This window comes from Antechinus flavipes, chromosome 1 (assembly GCF_016432865.1).
Source record: "Antechinus flavipes isolate AdamAnt ecotype Samford, QLD, Australia chromosome 1, AdamAnt_v2, whole genome shotgun sequence".
NCBI classification, from domain to species: Eukaryota; Metazoa; Chordata; class Mammalia; order Dasyuromorphia; family Dasyuridae; genus Antechinus; species Antechinus flavipes.
Genome location: NC_067398.1, coordinates 169,713,753 through 169,734,352, shown reverse-complemented (window position 1 = coordinate 169,734,352; position 20,600 = coordinate 169,713,753). Strand labels below are relative to the sequence as shown.

At 32.8% G+C, this 20,600-nt stretch overlaps 1 protein-coding gene across 2 annotated transcripts in view; it reads left to right on the top strand.

The window, feature by feature from the left end:
- The window catches only part of EDIL3 (EGF like repeats and discoidin domains 3), a 634,428-nt gene extending 614,121 nt beyond the window's left edge, over window positions 1–20,307 (top strand). For both annotated transcript variants that reach the window (XM_051993052.1, XM_051993062.1), the window contains one exon: window positions 16,522–20,307. In XM_051993052.1, the coding sequence (XP_051849012.1) occupies window positions 16,522–16,671 (150 nt within the window). In that variant the 3' untranslated portion in view covers window positions 16,672–20,307. The remainder of the gene's footprint in view (window positions 1–16,521) is intronic.
- The last annotated feature ends 293 nt before the right edge of the window (window positions 20,308–20,600 follow it).

The window sequence follows — 20,600 nt, the reverse complement described above, 5'->3', positions numbered from 1 at the left end:
GCCACAGAAATAATGACTAGACATTTGGCTAAGGAAAATGCCAATGAGGTTTGCAAGAGAATTATATGGGGGCTAGACAAAAATGCTTCTTTAGAGGAGATCATTAGACGCTGTGCCACAGTGGGCACAAATGCTTATTATGCCCAGACTATGATGAACATGAAAAGACAAGGTCCTTCTTGGCAGAGGAATTCTAGAGAAACTCGTCGATGTTTTCATTGTGGAAAAGTTGGACATTGAGAGCTCAATGTAGAAATGGAGACAGAATGAGAAGACAGGGTGAGAGAAAACCAAAACCCCATGTCCAAAATGTAACCGAGGCTTTCATTGGGCCTCTAAATGTATATTGACCCAGAGGAAGGAGAGGCAAGGCCCAGCTCCAAAGTATCAATCAAAGGACAGGTGGGGGCATGATAGCAGCTGAGGTTACACCCAGAGAGACTTTAGAAATTCAGAACTCTGATGTCATCAACCAACAGAAAAGCAATCAGGATTACAGGTGGGAAGAATACAGGCCTTTTAAGACAAGGCAATATCCAGTGCAAACAGCTCCAATGTAATTATCAGGTGATAAGGAGAAATTCCAAATTTGGTAAATAGAAGGGAATTAGATTAACTGCTTGGGGAAGAGGATCTGCTTATATTTCCACAAATGGAGAAAGAATCAAATGGCTGACAAGGAGACTGTTAAAAAGACTTTTAAAATCTTCAGGAGTCATTGGGTTTCCTAACACAAGACGAAACTGTTTTAGTTCTTGAAAAACCAGCAAGAATCATTGGGTTCCCTGAGATGAAAAATTGTTGATGAGACCTTTTGCAGTACTTCAGAGTTACAGGAACTATTGGATTCTGGCACATGAATAATGGACAATGGAATCCTATTGGACTGTTTCTAGGACTTATGGACATGTGTAAATTTTCAGGATAATTCATGTTATTTATTACATTACTACTAGCCTGTGTTATATTGCTATGTGCTTATGTAAATTATGTATAATGCCTCCCATATTGATGGATTTATGTATACCATGTATATCGGTTACAAAGTTCTGGCCCATATTGATGGATTTATGTGTACCCTCAGAAACCCCCTATGTTTTAAAACAAAAGAAAGGGGGAGATGTTGGAATCCTTACTAACTGCTAACTAATTAGAGTTGATCTAATCTTACAAGAAGATGTTTTGGGCAGAACCTGAAACAAGGTACTAAGTAGAATTAATTAATACAAGGCTTGTGTTCACACCTTTACTCATTGAAGTTCAATGAGTTCACACCTCCCTTGAAGCTCGTTGGGCCAGAGAGCACTATGGGAGAAAACCCATAATCCCTCTCTCTCGTATCCCACAATTCCTCCTCTTGGATAAAGAAACAGACAGAAGCTCTCGGTCAGATTTCAGTAGAGTTACGCCAGAAGCCCTCTCTCCGAGGCAAGTCAGAATATTTTCCACTTGGCTGGCTGATGGCAGAAGTGTTCTTCGGAGAGAGGAAGACGCTAAGACTGGAGCTGGCTGGAGGCTGAAGACAGCAGAGGCAGAGGCTGAAGGACCAGACCTTTGGATTTAAAGACATTTGGAGAGAGCTCTTGGAACCAAGCAGAGAGATAGGCCTCTAAGCTAACCGGGCTATATTGAAATAATAAAAGATCTGAACTTTTATCACCTGGCTGCTTTTTGAGAAGAAAAAGATCACCACACTGAAGAAAAACAAACAGAATCTGATATAAAAGGGGAGATTTTTACCTCGACTTTTAGAAATTATATAACTTTAGAGCACTGTCTAAGGACACCGAGATGTTGTGACTTACCTATAGTCACAGGGATTGTCAGAGATAGGATTTAAATCCAAATCCTTTGCCTTCCAAGGTTGGCCCACTCTTAAGTTTGCCACAGGCACTCAACTTATAAATAAAGAAAAAAGGACGTCAAAATGTACCTTGTCCAGGATCACACACATTATAGCAATTATTAAACACTCTGTTAGGCCTAAATGGGGACATGAAGAGTCAGACATGACTGAACTACAAGGAAAAATTACATATTCCAAGCATTGTGCTAAGTGTTAAGCATACCAAAAAAAAAAAAAAATTCTTACTCTCTCTCTCTTTGGCTCTGTGTGTGTGCATGTGTGTCTTTCTCTCTTCACTGTCTCTGTATCTCTGTCTTTCTGTATCTCTCTTTCTCTTTGTCTCTGTCCTTCTCTCTGTCTTTTTCTCTCTCTCTTTCTCATCTTCTGTCCCCTCCCCTCTCTTTTTCTCTCTCTCCTTCTCCCCCCTTCCCACCTTCTCTCTCTCTTAAGCACATGTATCTATACATTCACACCCACACACATACAAACACCCCATGTAATTGGGAAACAATATACAAACAATTTTGTTCAAACAAGTTACATGCAGAATAAATTGCAGATAACAAGGAAGGCATTAGAAATAAGGGAGATTGGGAAAAGGCTTTTGTAGAAGGCAGTAAATAAAAGAGCTGGATTTCAAATCTAAGTCTTCTAATTCATATACCCAGTCTCCTTTGCACTATGTCAGGCTTAGAATTATTATTGATATTGACCTTATTTTTCTTTCAGAAACTTCCTTGTGCCTCTGATTTTTAGCTTCCAAGGCTCATCTGTCCACTTTCTGACCATGATTCACCCTCAACGTGATTTGCAATTACAACCTATGAAAGAAAGATCTTTACTAAAACCTCACTAATCCTCCCATCTCCTCTGTTCTTCAGTTCAATCAGTACCATGGAATGAAATGGTGGAAGTTCAATAATCAAAAAGAATCTGGTGGGACTTACAAAACATGATTTTTTTTTTTTTACTTAAGAGCTTTGTTTAACAATGAAAACAAAGCTAATATAAAATATTTTGGTGAAATTCAGCAATCCTTGAAGTCCAAGATTCCCATTTTAATCTGATCACAAAAAAGTAGTAAACTTTAATGTCTATGTGAATATTACTCATTCTGAAAACTCATAAAATCATTTTAAAAGTATGAAGTGATTGAAACATTATTGCATCCACAAGATCTCTTCAAGTCCACTGAACTGTGTTCCCATTTTCCCTCATATTTTCATCAGAAACCAAACACATTTTATATGGGACCTTTGGAGTTTATATCTTTGGACAGTTAACATGGAAGCCTTATATAACTTCAATGACTATGAGGGATTTTAGAGAGGAAAGAAATCTCTGAAGCAACAAGGATCTCAACTTTGAAAAAGGCTTATGGGACAAATCAACATTTTAAAATGAGTATAGCTAAAATTGATATCCAGAATACGTGTTGGAACAGAATTATTTATATATGTCATACAACCCTTTAATCTTCAGAAAATGAGCTACTTTATCCTACTTACCTCAAGCTTCTCAGGAGATTTCAAATGTAACACCATATAGAGAGAAGACAGAAAAATAGAAAGAAAGGAACACAAGAAGGCAAATGATAGATTTTTAATAAGAAATATTCAAGGAGATTTTTCTGTACATAGACAAATTCAGGAATTAAAATTAATTAAATAAATAAAATATTACATTTATAACATGTAATGACATGCATATCTAAACATTAATTTTTATTCTTTTGTAGAAATGGCATCTACCTCCTCAGTTTTAACTAGAAATATGATACAGTGAGCAGAATAAGAGGCATTAAAGAAAATATTTGGAGCATATTTGAAGAAACATTGGATAGATACACTGAAGAAGAGCAGACAAGTACATTATTATTCTTTGAAAGTATCCCAATCCAATTTTAGTATTTCTTACCATAGAAAGACGCATGATACAATGGAAAGAAAACTGTTTCTCAAGTCAGAGACTCGGAATTAAAATTCTGTCTCATCTACAATCTAGTGATTTTAGAAAAATCTTTAATTTCTCTGATACTAGGTTTCTTTATATTTGAAATTAAGGGATTGGACTCTGTAACCCTTGAAATTCTTTGAAGCTCTAAATCTATTAATTAAACTCTAATTAAAGAAGGACTATTTGAGATAGTTCAATATGATGGCTCTGAAATTTTAAAGTTCCTTTGGTGCTTAGTTAACTATAAGATAGATAATGCCTTGTTCCATCATAGTTGTTTGATTGAGCATCTATTATGAATTTAATCAGAATATGTGATGTCAGAAAAAAAGTAGTGCGATTAGTTGAGAAAAGTAGGTTTCTGGAAAAGATGGAGCAGACATTTTCCAATACCACATAACCTTCCTCTTTCTGTGGCAAATGGTCTGCCAAATATTAAGGATATTTTCAAATGTGAGTGTTAGCAGAGAAGTCAATAAGGGTGGTAAAATGTTTGACACCATGGCATATGAGGATCATTAAAAAAAAAAAAAACTGATTTATTTAGCCACAAGAAGAAAAGTGCTAATGGAGATCTGATCTCTTTTCAAGTATTTGAAGGCTGGCAAATGGGAGGTTGACTCGGTCTGGAGAATAAAACTTGGAACAAATTGAAAATTCCAGAGAATCAATTTTAAACTAAATATACAGAAAAAAATAGCATTCTGATAAATATTGCCCAAAGTGGAAGCAGAGAGTTTCCCTATCCCTGGAGGTCATAGAAAAGATCTCTTTTCCAGATCATTCTATACTACATTATTTCTAACACCTGTTTAATTAAAGTTCACCTATTCAATGAAAACTTGATGCATCACACTTAAATGAGAGAACCATGAAGTATCGGCAGTAAATACAAGCTTATCTCTTAAGGAAGAACTGAAGAACAGCAATTAAGACCATTAAAAAAGGATAGTTCTTGGATTTCACTAGAAATAGGATGGTAAAGTCATGAAGAGAAAAAGAGGGAGGGGGGAAGACAGTCCTTTCACTCTTCTTTCTCTCTGCCTCCTTTCATTAGCTGTGAAATGAAAAGAACGGAGAAGTACTTATTACCTTGTAGCCTAAGGAGTGGGAATCTGGTAAACAGGAGTAGTAGTAATAGTAGTAGTAGTCATAGTCATAATTGTAGTATATGAAGAGTGGGAGAACCAAAATTGTGAAGAGAGCTATCTTTTTAATGTAAATGGCTTGTTGGAATTATAGTTTTCTAGTCCTTAATGGGACCCTCTTAATGGGACACCAAAAAAGACTATTTGGAGTCATAGCACTTGGCCTGGGTATAGCTTTGTCTTTCTTTTTTGGAATAACATTTGAAAAGCTGAAATCTCCCTTCTTTCCCCTTTTTCTATCTCCCCTTGCCTCTTTTCCTCCCCTTACCCACATCTCTATCTCTCGGTGTATCTTTCTCTCTCTTCTAGTAATACACATTTTGGAAAAGATATAACTTGAAATGGAGAGGATACAAACAGAACTATAATGTTAGCATGAGTGAAAATAGAATGTGAATTGATCCATAACAATAGACTAAATTTCATCAAGTGGAAGGTATATGTGTATTTTTGTATATATGTCACTTAGAAAATTGAATTGAGAAGTTGCCCAAAGTCATACAACCAATATGCATCAGAGGTGGGACTAAAATATTCAATCAACTTCTTTTTAAATTATCTTGGAACCAAAAAAATCTATGATTAAAAATAAAGCAATAGATGGGACATACAGAGAGAGAAATACAATGCATCATGTTGGAGTTGAAATCAAGACCTTATTTCATTTGGCTAATTATGTGCTAGTTATGTATATTTTTTTAACAGATGCAGTCTATGTATTTCAGTAGAGCTTGTATATTTGCAATCTTTTCTCACAGGAAGCCCTTATACTTATATTTTAAGTTAGTATCCTCAAGTGTGACTTATACCCAGTAATGTTTGCCTGTTTCTAACTCCTCTGTTGGTCATTTTATTGCTTCAACTGCTCTGCAATGAGAATTCATCATTTTCTTGCTTCTAATCAGGATGCTGTCCAGGTAGAAGAAATATTCCATGATAGCTTTCAGTTTTGTTTTTGTAATGAATAGTTGTTCTTTTTGTTGATGTTTTTAGGAATTGGTATGTGTTGAACTACATGGCCTAGAGGGTAGTAGCTAACTCTGAGACTCTTTGAGATATTATCAAAAATCCAGCATTCTATTTGCAGAAGAAAAAAAGACTGCTATTGTGGATGCTAATTATTATAATCTATTAATAATTACAGATGTTTTGTGCATACATATGCTATTTTCCTTAAAATGAATTTCTTAATGAAGAATAGAGAGCCCAAGAGAAAAAGGTGCTCTTGAAATATTACAAATTTAGTTTAATAGTAGATTCTGCTTTATGTATCATATCTTCTAGTTTTGACATATAATAATACTGATAATGTTCCAGTGGGGGTTACAGAGGATATATTCAAATACTGTGAATTAGTCATATGATTTTGGTATATTGGTAAATTCTCCTAGAAAGTGTAATTAGTGAAATAATAGCCAGAATTCATGTTTAGATGATGTTGTTTGTTTATTCACAATGCCTTTGGTCAGAGGTTTTGCCTTAAAAAAGCCAAGTATCTATTTGTAGCTGTGGTCAATACTCTATAATAGTGAACCAAGTGAGGAAAGATGAGATGAAAATAGATCTTTATAGTTCTAAATTCTCCAGGGAAAGTCCATTGAAAGCAAATTAAATTTCAAGGTCATGCTTTAATTATTGTTAATGTATAGATAATTAGAAGTAATAATAGGTCTTTCATTCAAATAGAATATTTTTTAGACTCCATTGTCAGCTCAAGTGGACAAGATTAACATAGACACCCATTACCAAATGAACATATTCACATTTTGAAAAGGACATTCATTGTCTGGAACTGTGGTTTTTTTCTGAAACCGTAGAAAGTGGTCCAGTATAAAACTTTCTCCATTTTTGTAAATGAGCAAACCTTTCTGTAAAATGTAACCTTAAATCCTTGCTTAGAGAATTTCATCCTTAGACATAGAACCAGTATGTGCAAGAGGTTCAGCTAAAATTCAAGTACTCTTTTATTTTGGGCATATTCCATACCTAAAAACACTATTCCATGTAACAGAATAATAGAAAAAAAATAATAATCCAATGAATTCAATAACTCATGCTACACATTGCCCACATGCATCTTACTGGCCTCCATTATTTTTCCCATTCCATTTCTTAAAACTCTTTTTTGTTCCCTAATTTTACATTTAATTCTAATTTCCACTGGATATGCTTCATAATCTAAATCAGTCAACAGCATATCAATTCTCTCCCACAAACTTGGTGCCCTCTAAGAACCTTTCAGCAGTTCTTCCCTCTGCACAATAATATTCATTGGGGCAAACACAACTTAACTGCCACGTATTTGTTCAATAAAACATTTTTCTTTGGATTAAGAAGTACATATTTTATCATTAAGAGGAGATTGAATTTACATATCTAGATTATTTTTTCTGGAATCTAAATAAAATTTCAGAGATACTATTGAATTAATGTGGGCTTCATAGAAATAAGTACTTATTAGATGTGACAATAAGCTAATAAGAATGATTTCCACAAGTTACACATCAAAACCAGTTTTAATACTTCAGTCACATCATATAAAGACTGCTAATCAAAGATTTTCTTAATGGAAATCAATGATAATTTGCTTGAATATACATTTAATTTCCTCTTTGAACAGCTAATATATTCTTGTGCTCTTTATAATATACAGTAGTCATTTACATTCTGCACCATTACATTACAAACAATGATTTCCAGCCATTCACTACTTTTTTAGGTCTATGTTATCAATTCTGAGTCTTGTTCAATGGTACCAATTAAAACCTGTCAATAGCTGCCCATCCTGTGTAACTCTCATCTATATCCTCTTTTGAAATCCTTATGGGAAATTTACATGAAATATTGGGATTCTTCCCATAGAACTCTTGTCACTACATGACATTGCAAAGGTGTTCCTTGGCCATTCCTTATTCCTTTCAGTAGTAGTGGTATAGTAGTAATAGTAAGGATGATAATAATATTAACATGAACAATAATGAGACTTTACCTTCAATAATGAGACTGCCTTCACATGCAATATATCATTTGATGATTGTTGTGAAATTCTAAAAGGCAGTCTAAACAAATTTTATTCCTGTTTTGTATGGGAAAGAACAATGTGCCTCAGAAATATCATTAGTCAAAGGTTATTCAGGGAATCAATGTGATGTGTGAATAAATAGCTGCAGTATATTTTTTAACAGTAAACTAAAAAACCTGATCATATCGAGATGACTTTTCCATTTATTGCAGATTGACTTTATCTTTTCCATTAAACACATTTCAAAAAATTTGTTTATAAAACAAAAATATGTATATAAAAATAACAATTTACCTTTTAATTCTAATATAATTGTTAAAATTCAAGTTTACATTATTAAGAGATGCCATGAATTTAAATTCAAATATCTTTATCTTCATATATATATACATATATGTATATATGTATATATATACATATATATGTATATATATACATTATATATAATTTTTTCCACTGATTTGTCTTAAGGAATTCTTAAAATCACTATCAACTATTTATCTATTAATTCATAACTGAAGAATAACTCTGGATAGCATGAAAATAAGCAAAATTTTAGTGATTCCTTTCCTTCCCCATTTTCCCCCTTGAGAATGAAAGTATAGCCTCATGATACTGATATTAATGAAAGAAGTATGTGTGGTTAAACTGTTCCTAAAGTTGTGATAAGTGAATTTAAGAATGATAGAAATTTTGGCTAAACCTATGTGGAGTCCCAGCAGTGCAAGATTCTTTGATTTCATCTTCAAATAAAAGGGTTTATCAATATGATATCTGAGTCGGCCTTGTCTGGATTCTGAAAATCACTGTGATTAATAAATTGGGGGTAATAAAGAATGCATAAAATCAAAAGGTCCTGAAGATAGCTAAAGAGTTGAATGTAATAGAAGACCATTCTTTAACCAGTAGGTCAGTGAGTCCAAAAAAGAATCCAATTTTTCATGATTTACATTCATTTCACCTGCATTTGTCTGACCATTTCCCTGGTGTCCACATCTTCTCTTCATGAAATTCCAAAGTTCCCAATTTCTGCCTCCAAACATCCTTCAGTCCTTTTTTTCCAACTGGGAAAAATACTTTTACTCAGTCGATTAGTGGTAAGCAAAAACTGATTTTACTAAGATGGTACAATATGATACCATGATTAGTTCAATTTTAAATCTACCAGGATGTTTAGGCGGAAATATCTAGCACATAGTTATAAATATAGTATAGGAACTTGTGAGATGGCAGAGCTGTGGTATAGATGGAAAGTCATCAATTTAGAAATAAGTGTTAAGCAGTGGGCATTCATTTGATTTTCTAGCAAGGGATATAAGTAAGGAAGGGGAAAAAAATCTAAAGATCATTTTTAGGAAACCACCTGTATTATGCAGCTGCATAAGAAAACCCAGTGAAGAAAATAGAGGAATAAGATAATAGAGAGTTTCTGAATATGTCAAATAGGTGGTTCCTGAATTTATGAGATTGATTGGAATTTGTTCTGAAATAATTGAATAAAAGCCATTTCAAAGGTGATTGTTGGGTAAAACATTCAATAATAGTTGTCTCAACATATATGAATGTTGACATAGTATTATGAAACAGAAAATTCCCACAATCCATCATAGTTGCTTGATTTTGCAAAATGGAACTGTGGTGAAATCCAAATCAGAATCTTTAAAAACCATTTTTGCAAACCAGAAAAAAATTATGCTTACATTTATAAAATTCTAGTTGCTCAAAAACACCTTCACACAAAGACTGATAAAGAACCAACAGAGGACACATAAAATTGACTGAATTGTTTCTTTGCATCCAAGAAGGATGTTAGAAAGATTCCTACTCCCAATTTTCCCCTGAAATGGACAAGTACACAGTTCAAATAAATAGAAGTCATAGACTCTTAGTTTTGAAAGAGACCTTCAGAATTATCCAAAAACAAAGAAATTGGATGATTTACACGGAGTCATACAGATAGCAAATGGCAGAACAATTCCCAAAGCGTTGTTTTATCTACAATATGATTCCGCCTGGAAATCATACCTCCCCTAATATTATCCGATAGTATTAACCTTTTGCCTACCATAATTACACACTGATTACTGCTATGAAGCATATAGTACTTTAATCTTCTGAAATTAATTAAGGCAAATGGCTATCTAACCATACTTCACCTATTTTGTATGTGAGGTATTTTTTTTTTAAGTGTATGCCTTGATACTTCTCCTTATTTAAGAACATATTATTAGATTCAGTCCAATGTTCTAGCTTTTCTTGTTGTTTTTACATCTTGAGTCTATCAAGTGTATTATATCTCTTTCCTATCTTCTTAATATATACACACTTGATGAACTACCATCTATATTTCTTATCCCAATCATTTATTAAAAAAAAATATTTAGCAACCTAGGCCCAAGTTCTTCAAGAGTTAGCCATGCTAACTCTTCATAAATATTTTTCACTTTTCTGAGCATTCCCCGCTTTTGAAAATATTTATTCAAGTCTTTCCCCAGGATTTAAAGTCAATCTCATTGGCCAATGGAAACTCCATTATCTTCCCTATTCTGAAAATCAAGAAAATATGTACAGTGTTATAGTCTTTGGTTATCTCTTATTCTCCATGATCTTTCAAATATAACTATGATCCCACAATCCTATGTGCAAATTCTTTCAGTATCTGAGATATAGTCAGTTAATAATCTCATCCATACCATGTGCTAGGCACTGTGCTAAATGGTAGTGCCTAGAATTAAACAAGGAAATGGAAATACTCTAATACTACCTAGGCAAGCACAATAAGGATTGAGAAAATTTGCCTTTTCCTTTCACATCCTACCCTTCTTATCCCCTGACCCAACAATACCACTATTATTTATTGTTTATCCAATAAATCTTTAAAAACTGTAGATTTCTTTTGCTTTTCTCATCAGCCACAGCTAATTCTGAGTTTTAGAATTTGTCACCATTCTTTTAGGATCATGTGGCACTACTATATTATACTAGTTTCTGGATATGTATGTGTGTGTGTATGTGTGTGTGTGTGTGTGTGTGAATATGCGTATATATACATAAACATAATATAATATCTCTTGTTTTGTTTTCCAGTTATTTTTTTCCAATCATTATGCATTTATTTTCTCCAACTCTGCTCACACTCCCAGCATGAAAAAGAAAATTAAAGTTCATATGAAAAATATGTATAGGCCAGCTAAACAGTTTTTTTTAAACATTGATTGGCCAAATATTGTCAAGAGAATATATATCTGAATGAAACCATAACTTTGATTAATAATACATAGGAGCAAACCAAGACTCAATTAAATAAATTGTTGAAAACCACACAGGGGATAAGTGGCAAAGACTGGTCTCTGCTACTTATATTTGATTCCAAAACTACTGCTTCTTCGATAGCTCTAGAAGTTATTTCATCCTTTACCTATAAGCATACTAATAACTGGTTTTAATATCCTATCTAATGATGCTTAATATCATGTGGATTGTTTGGATTACACCATCATGTTCCACTGATGTCCAAGAAAAGAATGTGATTTCCAGATTAATAACATAATTTGCTCTCACATGCTGAAAGTTAAATCTTTACAAGTTTTTGACATACATTCTTCTTAATATGAGAGAACATATGAGCCAAGAAAACTAATCAATCATTTTTCTAGCAAAAGAAGATAACAAGGCATTCTACTAATCCTTACTCTTAACTTATACCTCTCTTTTTAAGGTATCAATTATGGTACATATCCAAAACACAGGTTTCCTCAAGTTCCATATGTTGGAAGTAAAAGCAGTATCATATTTTAATTCATCAATTAACTTGTCACCAGATAATTAGCTAATAGACTTCTCTCCAATTTGAAACATCTGTGTACTTTTTTGTAAAAGACGCTCACATGCAACAGATTTTTGCTTGTGGATTAGAGTTTATACCTCCTCAGTTTTTTTCAGAAATTCAACTGAATTTAAATGCTTATTGTTTTATAACGTATATGGTTGTACACCTTTTAAAGTATGTTCTCTGAAGTCACTGCAAAAAATTCTGACTTAGCAATCTTCTTCCAAGTGATGAATAGTGATGGCATTATCAGCAGTGTTTCCCTAGTGATATATAGCCAGGAAGGCACCACATGTGCAACCCATTTGCCTACACATGCATGATAACATTTTTGAAAATCTATATTCTCATACTTGCCTCTTTTCCTGGTTACATGGAGATGAGAATAAATCTGTTTCTAGTTTCATTGTTATGATCTTGGTAGTATTTGACTATCTTAGATATAAATTGTAGCTCCTATGCTATGTTCAATCTAACTTGTTTAAATCTATGGGGGGAAATTGAACTATATCTCCAAACTTCATACCCTGAAATGAGAATGTAGTAAGTTTCTCTCATATTTCAGTTTGCTTATAGTTTTGATTCTCAAAACTTGTTCTCCATTAGTTATTTTATGTCAATTATACTCAAGTAATGCTTGAGGAACTAATGATTCCTATTTGAAATCTAAGCTAGGGATTAGTGGTCTAAAATGGAAATTGTTAACACTCTTTCTTCACTTCCTGGGATCAACATAAAAAATTTGGATACACTGCATACTTTGCAAGAAAAGTTTATGACTCTAAAACAGGACTTCCAAAGTTATCCATGCTTGCCACAACAATGTAGCAAAATTAGATTTTAGAGTTCACTATCAAATGGTGGCAACAAAATCCCTTAAGCCTTTTAAAACAACACTGTGCTTCAGAGAGTGTGCAGGAAGCCAAAAAGCTTATTCTCCATTGTTGCAAAGGCAATATCTTTGGAGATTTTATATTTGTGTTTCCGTAGGTGAAATATTATATTGTGTGCCTATATAATCAAAGTTACTTTGACTTAATGAGACTTTTTTGTCTTTCTTTCTTTCTCCTTCTCATTGTCCTCTTTTTTCTCTTCTACTCTCCTTTCTCTTTTTCTTCTCCCCTCCTCTTCTCTTTATTTTTCTTCTTTTTCCTCATTTTCTTTCCTTGTTTTTCCTCTTGTACTTGCTCCCATCTTCTACCTCAAGAGCACTATTTCAGGGATTTTAATTCCCATAAGAGAAAGAAAAGATTCTACACTTACCAGAGTTCATTATTATTATATTCAGAAAATATTAATTCACAAAGTGACTTTGGGGATAAGTTTTTATGTCACATTAAAATGTGTTCTCCATATCAGATACAATGTGATCTTTTACTTTCACCATCTATTGAAAGTAGATTTTTCTCACCAACTTACAGTGAAGTTGCCCTGTCTTTTCTGTGCCTAATATTAATCAGTGCCACCAACATCTTATGCTTTGAAGCAGAGTATCTTTTTATTTTATTTTATTTTTACTGCTTCCAGAGCACCTTTATTGCTCATGTGTGACTGAACTAACTCCTTCTAAAGGGCATTATTTCTTATCTTTTACCTTTCATTTCAGTCCTCATGAAGCAATACATTTCATTTCATTTTCTACTATATGGTGTTGGGGTTGCTTTCTTCCCCCCAGACTTTTACTGTCAGGTCTCCTATTAGTCAATCCTTGATTCTAAACAAGAAAAATAAAAACCTTCCTGCAGCTATCAAGTACTTAACAAATTGAAGTTTGTAAGTTTTGAAGATTTTTTTCTTCAAACATGTCAGAGTTAAGGACCAAATAATCAGCCTAAAACAACTGTAGAAAATGTAAAGATCACATTTCCTGAGACAAGTTAAATTCAAAAATAGAGCCAAGGTATTACAATTCAAATTGGAATACCAAAGATAAGCTTCTCTGCTTCCTATACATGAAAATATAAAAGGGAAATACTTTTTTCACCTATTCCATGCTCTACTGTTTGCTCTATATGATATATGCTTTTTTTTTTTTTTTTTTTTTTTGCTTTAATAGTATTTAGCATTATGAGACAGGAAAACTGAAATGGAGGAGCAGAAAGGCAGCAGTCAACACCAATAGTATCAGTAAGATTTCAGATTCTCTTTCACTATAAACTTGTTCTTAGGAAGCATGTACAAATAGAGGCTAGGCTTTAGAACTAAGGTTCCCAAACTGGTTCTTCAACTGGCTCTGTAGAGCTATATGCATTGATAGGAAGAAAACCAAGAAATCCAGGTGAAACCTTGTCATTTTACAGCAGTATATCCCTGTGGTGTTACTTGAATGGATTTCTCTCTGTGTCCATGTTTATACTTCACTGTGTTTTATGTGTCCCAGGAGAAACATTGTGTGGCAAGCTGTCTCACATCTCATGCACAGAATATATCAAACACACAATCAGTGATAATTCTTCATGCAATTTAGCCTCTTTCAGTGCCTTAGGCAACTAATACTATAAGTTTCAGAGAAGATACCAATCTGCATTGAGGGGGAAGTTTTTTTCATCAGGGAATTTGTATATATTTTTTTTTTCTTTTTTATTATTATAGCTTTTTATTTACAAGACATATGCATGGGTAATTTTTTAGCATTCACCCTTGCAAAACCTTCTGTTCCAACATTAATCCTCCTTCTCTCCACCTCCTCCCCTAAATGGCAGATAGACCAATACATGTTAAATATGTTAAAGTATATGTTAAATACAAAATATGTATACATATTTATACAGTTATCTTGTTGCACCAGAAAAATTGGATTTAGAAATAAGGTAAAAATAATCTGAGAAGGAAAACAAAGATGTAAGCGGACAAAAAGAGAAGGAGTGGAAATGCTATGTTGTGGTCCACCCTCATTTCCCATAGTTCTTTCACTGGATATAGCTGGTTCTCTTCATTATTGAACAATTGGAACTGATTTGGTTCATCTCATTGTTGAAAAGAGTCATGTCCATCAGAATAGATCCTCATATAGTATTGTTGTTGAAATATATAATGATCTCCTGGTTCTGCTCATCTCACTCAGCATCAGTTCATGTAAGTCTCTCCAGGCCTTTCTGGAATCATCCTCCTGGTCATTTCTTACAGAACAATAATATTTCATAACATTCATATACTACAGTTTATTCAGCCATTCTCCAATTGAGGGGCATCCATTCAATTTCCAGTTTCTAGCCACTACAAAAAGGGCTGCCACAAACATTTTTGCACAAATGGGTCCCTTTCCCTTCTTTAAGATCTCTTTGGGATATAAGCCCAGAAGTAACACTGATAAATCAAAGGGTATAGACAGTTTGATAACTTTTTGAGCATAGTTCCAAATTGCTCTCCAGAATGGTTGGATGCGTTCACAACTCCACCAACAATGCATCAGTGTCCCAGTTTTCCCACATTCTGTCCAACATTTATCATTATCTTTTCCTGTCATCCTAGTCAATTTGAGGGGTGTGTAGCGGTATCTCAGAGTTGTCTTAATTTGCATTTTTCTGATCAATAATGATTTGGAGCATTTTTTTCATATGGTTCGAAACAGTTTCCATTTCATTCAAAAATTGTCTATTCATATCCTTTGACCATTTATCAATTGGAGAATGACTTGATTTCTTATAAATTAGAGTTAATTCTCTATATATTTTGGAAATGAGGTCTTTATCAGAATCTTTGATTGTAAAAATGTTTTCCCAGTTTATTGCTTCCCTTCTAATCTTGTCTGCATTAGTTTTGTTTTTACAAAAACTTTTTAACTTGATATAATCAAATTTTTCTATTTTGTGATCAATAATGATCTCTAGTTCTTCTTTGGTTACAGGGAATTTGTATATTTATGTAAAAAATATATATACATATATATATATATGTAAAATCAAAATTTCTATCCCTATTCCTATATTAATGGTAACTCTAATCAGTGACCATGTGACTCTACTACTTAGGGCATTTGAAGAGTGGAAGATTTGTTGTACTTCAATATTTTCTCCCAAATATTTATAAGCAAACTGAAAAGAAGAAACAATTTTAACACAATGCTCTGCCACTGTGTTTGTAAGAGGAGAAAGAACATAATATTTGGCCATATTATCAGCATGGACAAATCTGTGACTCAAACTACTTTTATGGAAGTAGATACATAGATAACTTGCAATTTCATTAAATATGTCATATTGAACTTGGAATTTACTAACTTCATATCTTTATAGGGAATCACAAAAATGAATAATGGAGGGCTTTCATATATCCTACTGTTTGATCACTTGGTAGTAATTTAAAATATGGGATGCTGGTTTTCTGTCTCACTATTTATTAAGCAGGAAGTTCATTCATCCCTCAGTCAGATGGAGTTTCTTTGTGATCTCAAAGTATACTTTTGATCCCTCAATGTAAATGAAAAGTAACCAAGGATTTTTCTCTTGAAACCCCACAATTGCTATAAAACATCAAGATCCTTCCAAGTAGCATCCATTTTTCAGGTCACAGTATTTTTATTGAATTACGTATCTTCTAGTACAGGTATATGAAATAAAAGATTTTTTTAAAGTATAGAAATGCTTTCTTTGCATTGTTTATATTTCTCAGAGAGTGTTTGTTTTTTGAAAAAACCTTTGAATGCCTTCCTTCCTATCTCTCTTCTCAATGGATATAAAAAAGACAAGTATTATTAATATTCTTCACTCTTCCTTCCTAGGTTTTCCAGGGCAATTTTGATAATGACACACATCGAAAAAACGTCATTGACCCTCCCATCTATGCACGGCACATAAGGATCCTTCCTTGGTCCTGGTATGGCAGGATCACCTTGCGGTCAGAGCTGTTGGGCTGCACTGAGGAGGACTAAGAAGGCCCAGAAGTGCTTGGAAATTCTTGCTCTCTATATCCTGAAAATATATTTCCATAGAATAAACTGTGCAAAACCTGTAGGAAACTGAATGTTTTGTTTTGTTTTTTCATGAAAAAAGTGCTCAATTTATGGTAGGCTGCTCATTGTCTTTTCTAAAGCCTGCCCTTTAAATGATTCAACTTGTTTTTTTTTTTTTTTTCCCTTTAGATCTTTTCATGTACTAATTTCCTCACACTGTAGAATCACTTTTCTCATAATCTTTGGAGTTGTTCGCACTGGTTGAAATATGTTAGGAAAAGAGAGTAGTGTCTTTTTTTTTCTTTTTCTTTTTTTTTTTTTTTTTGACACAGAAGGCAGAATGTTCTGGTTGCCTCATTGTGGAGGTAAAGTTGAAACTAGCCTCCTACTTGTAAAAAATTAAAAAAAAAGAAGACTGCAAATTAGCAACAAGTTTTGTTTTGTTCTTTTTCCCCTTTTTAAAATAACTTAATTGTTTCCTTATGCCAACCAACCATTGTCAGTATTTATTGCACTTTTTTTTTTGGGGGGGGGGAATCTGTAGTATGCGTTCATTGGTGATATTAAAAACTACCTTCCAATTCTATTCTTCATCTATTTATAAAACTCTTGAAGTTTCTCTCCCACATAATACCATTCAGTTTTCTCTCATTAGTGCATGGCCTTAATAGATCTAAATTTTTCCGATTAAATCTCATTTTATTTGATATATATATATATATATATACATATGGTAAAGAACTTAATATGAGACCCTCTCAAAATCCCAGAAATATCCATTGCTTTATTCTGAAGGGAAGCCATAACTACAAAAATGCCACAAATAAATAACCCCAACCATGCTGTCATTTGGCAATATAGTTATTAAAGGAAAATTTTAAAAGTGCCCTTGCACTCCTTAAAGTCTACATTTTCCCCAATTATCACATTTGTTTTTTTTTTAAATGTTAGCAGTATAATTACAAACTCAGTTTGATATTATCCTACTATAGGTTTCTTAACTTTATTAGTCTGTCATGACTCACTTTGATAGATTAAAAAAAAAAAAAGACTAGAATCTCCCTTTCTCAGCATAATGCTTTTAAATGTATAAAATAAAATGCATAGTATTGCAAAGTAAATCAATTATATTGAAATAATTATCAAATTTTTATTTTTTTCAATTACAAGCATTCATTTCCCCTCCTACCTCTTTCTATCAACTTGCAAGAGGAAGAAAAGAAGGAAGGAACTCCTCTCTCACAATTACAGTCAACAAAACATAGGCCAACATATTCTTACATTGTTCATTCCCCAAGATAAATCTGTTATTCTTCTTATTAGTCTAAAGATGTATCCATCTTTATCAATTCTCTGGAATTATAATCATTTAGTTAGTTAGAGTTCACAAGAATTTCAAAATCATTCATTTTTTATAATATTCATGTTACAGTAGAAATTGTTCTCCTAGTTCTGCTTACTTTATTTTGCATCAGTCCATACATGTTTGTCAATGTCTCTTTAAAACTGTCATTTTCCTCATTTCTTATAGCACAATTATATTTCATTACATTCATACAACACAATTTGTTCAAATTGCTCAAAATATTTTTTAAAAAATAATCAGGGACCCCAAATTAATAATTCTACTCTTCAATATGTTTATTTTAATAGAGGCTGCATAATTTTGCCCAAAGTGCTTGACTTATATATTGTTTACAGCACTCCAAAATAAATAAAATATCACTGAGATTGGAAACTGATGTTCCTAAGAGAAAACACATTTCACAAGCCTCAGTTGGAGCAGGGGGGAACATCCCTAAAGACAAAAGTCTCCCTTTTTTTCAAAACAGAAATCCAGTTCTATATATTATTGCATTTTAGGAACCCTAAAGACATTTATAAACAATTTTGGAAACAATTTGATACAGAAAATGGAGGTTTTGTTTTCCAAAATCTCTCAAGTTACTTGAATTTTTTTTTAAAGGGAAACATATTCTAAAGAAACAGAGATGTCACTACAAAAGTATTGATCCTTCAAAGTGTATTTGTATTAGTATTTATTTTCTAAGGCTTAGACATAGGATTTTCAAAGATTTAATTTAAGGGTCCTATAAAAGGAAAAAAAAAAAGAAAATAATGTATATGTACAAAATGTTACAGTCCTGTGCAACAACATTAAATTTTTAGGTTGTTTTTTTTTTTTTTCATTTCATTTGTGCTACATAATAAAAGCCACTAGACTGTTACTGTCTTGTCTCTTAAGTGTGTTAACAGCATTCCTTAATGATGTATATACAAAGTGGTCTTCAATCATAGTGAACAATTTAAAAGAGAAAGTCAATCATAGTGGCATTTTCCCCAATGGAACAAGAAAGAGATCACAGAAGTTGGTCACTGACCAACTGCCTCAAAAAAGATCACTTTAGGCTCTAATGATAAAGCTTTTTTTAAAATATTTCATTGGTAATTTTTTCCTATTAGCCTTCAAAATTTAGGATTCTATTTCCTCAATTATTAGGTTACTCATTTATGTTATTTTCCAGTTGAAGTGTATTTTTTATTTAAGTTCTTTTGCTCATAAAATTTCTTGGTTCATGAAAAACACAACGAAATGTCAAGACTAAAGTCCTTTTCCTATCAAATTCAATAACCTAATTCCTTTCTCACTATATTTATTACCTATCTCTTTTATGGATTGTGTTTCATAGCTTCATCCTTATGAGCCTGAAGAGAGAGCTCAAGATGTTAAGATTAATGCTTTGTAGTGATTTATGGAGAAAAAAACATCACTTTTGATGCCATCAGATACTATATTGGGTTTTTTTTCTAGTGATACTATTTTTTCCTATCAGTTTGGAAAACATTGGTAAAGTTGCAATTGTAAACTCAGTAATATGTTGGAAGGCATTCTGTTATCTTGCTTTTGTATTTCTTCACTGATACTAAGAGTAAATGTGACTTATATGTCACCTGCCTTTTTCTTATTTGCTGGCAATACTGGAGTTTCTATATTTGGAAAGGTGGGAAAATGTGAAAACGTCCTTAACTTTTGTATCAATTGTTTAATGATCCTGAACTGGAGCAAAAATATTGGATTTCAACTTCACATTAAGCCAGTTAAATATGAATAGGCAGAACACACAGAAAGGTCTAGATTTAGAATTTCTAGGATTTAAGATATGTTAATGCACTGGTCTGGAAATTCTAAAACACACACACACACTCACACACACACACATAAACACACTGGTTTTATCTATGTCCTAATAAATCTTTTGTCACAGCTTCTGGTTTTGATCTTTATATTGACTTTCTCTTTTGGAATGATCACATACAGATTAGTGTGAACTCTGAAGACCCAAGGGTACTAATGAGTGTATCTTTGCTAGATAACAAATTATGAATTCTAATATTCAGTTCTGGCTTCTGATGTTTCAGTAAGCACAGAGGTACCTGAGACACATGACTTTTGCAACCTTTCAAGCTGTGTAATATTCAGATGTTTTGTATATACTTAAATCATGTAGAATGATAGTATGACCTTGTCTAGTCTTCAAACTTACAATAAAACCTTTGAAAATCTAGGATACTTTTGAAGCAGTTGTAATTAAATACATTTGTAAGAATGCACAAGTTGTCTGAACATGAATGACTATTACTATTGACTACACATTATTTTTGGTTCATTTATTTTTCATAAATCAAATTGTATAGATATGGAAGTAAAGATCAATTATACTGCCCTTCAAGGCAGTATTGATTTGATTTCAATTGATTAATTTCAATAAAAATCCATTCCAAATATACTAAAATCAATATAGACATTATCCTCCTTTGGCAACAGAAATTAAAATTTGCTAAAAAAAAAAAATGTTCTTCTAGAACAGTTGTTGAGAGGGAAAGTAAAAGGGGGAGAGAAATAGCCA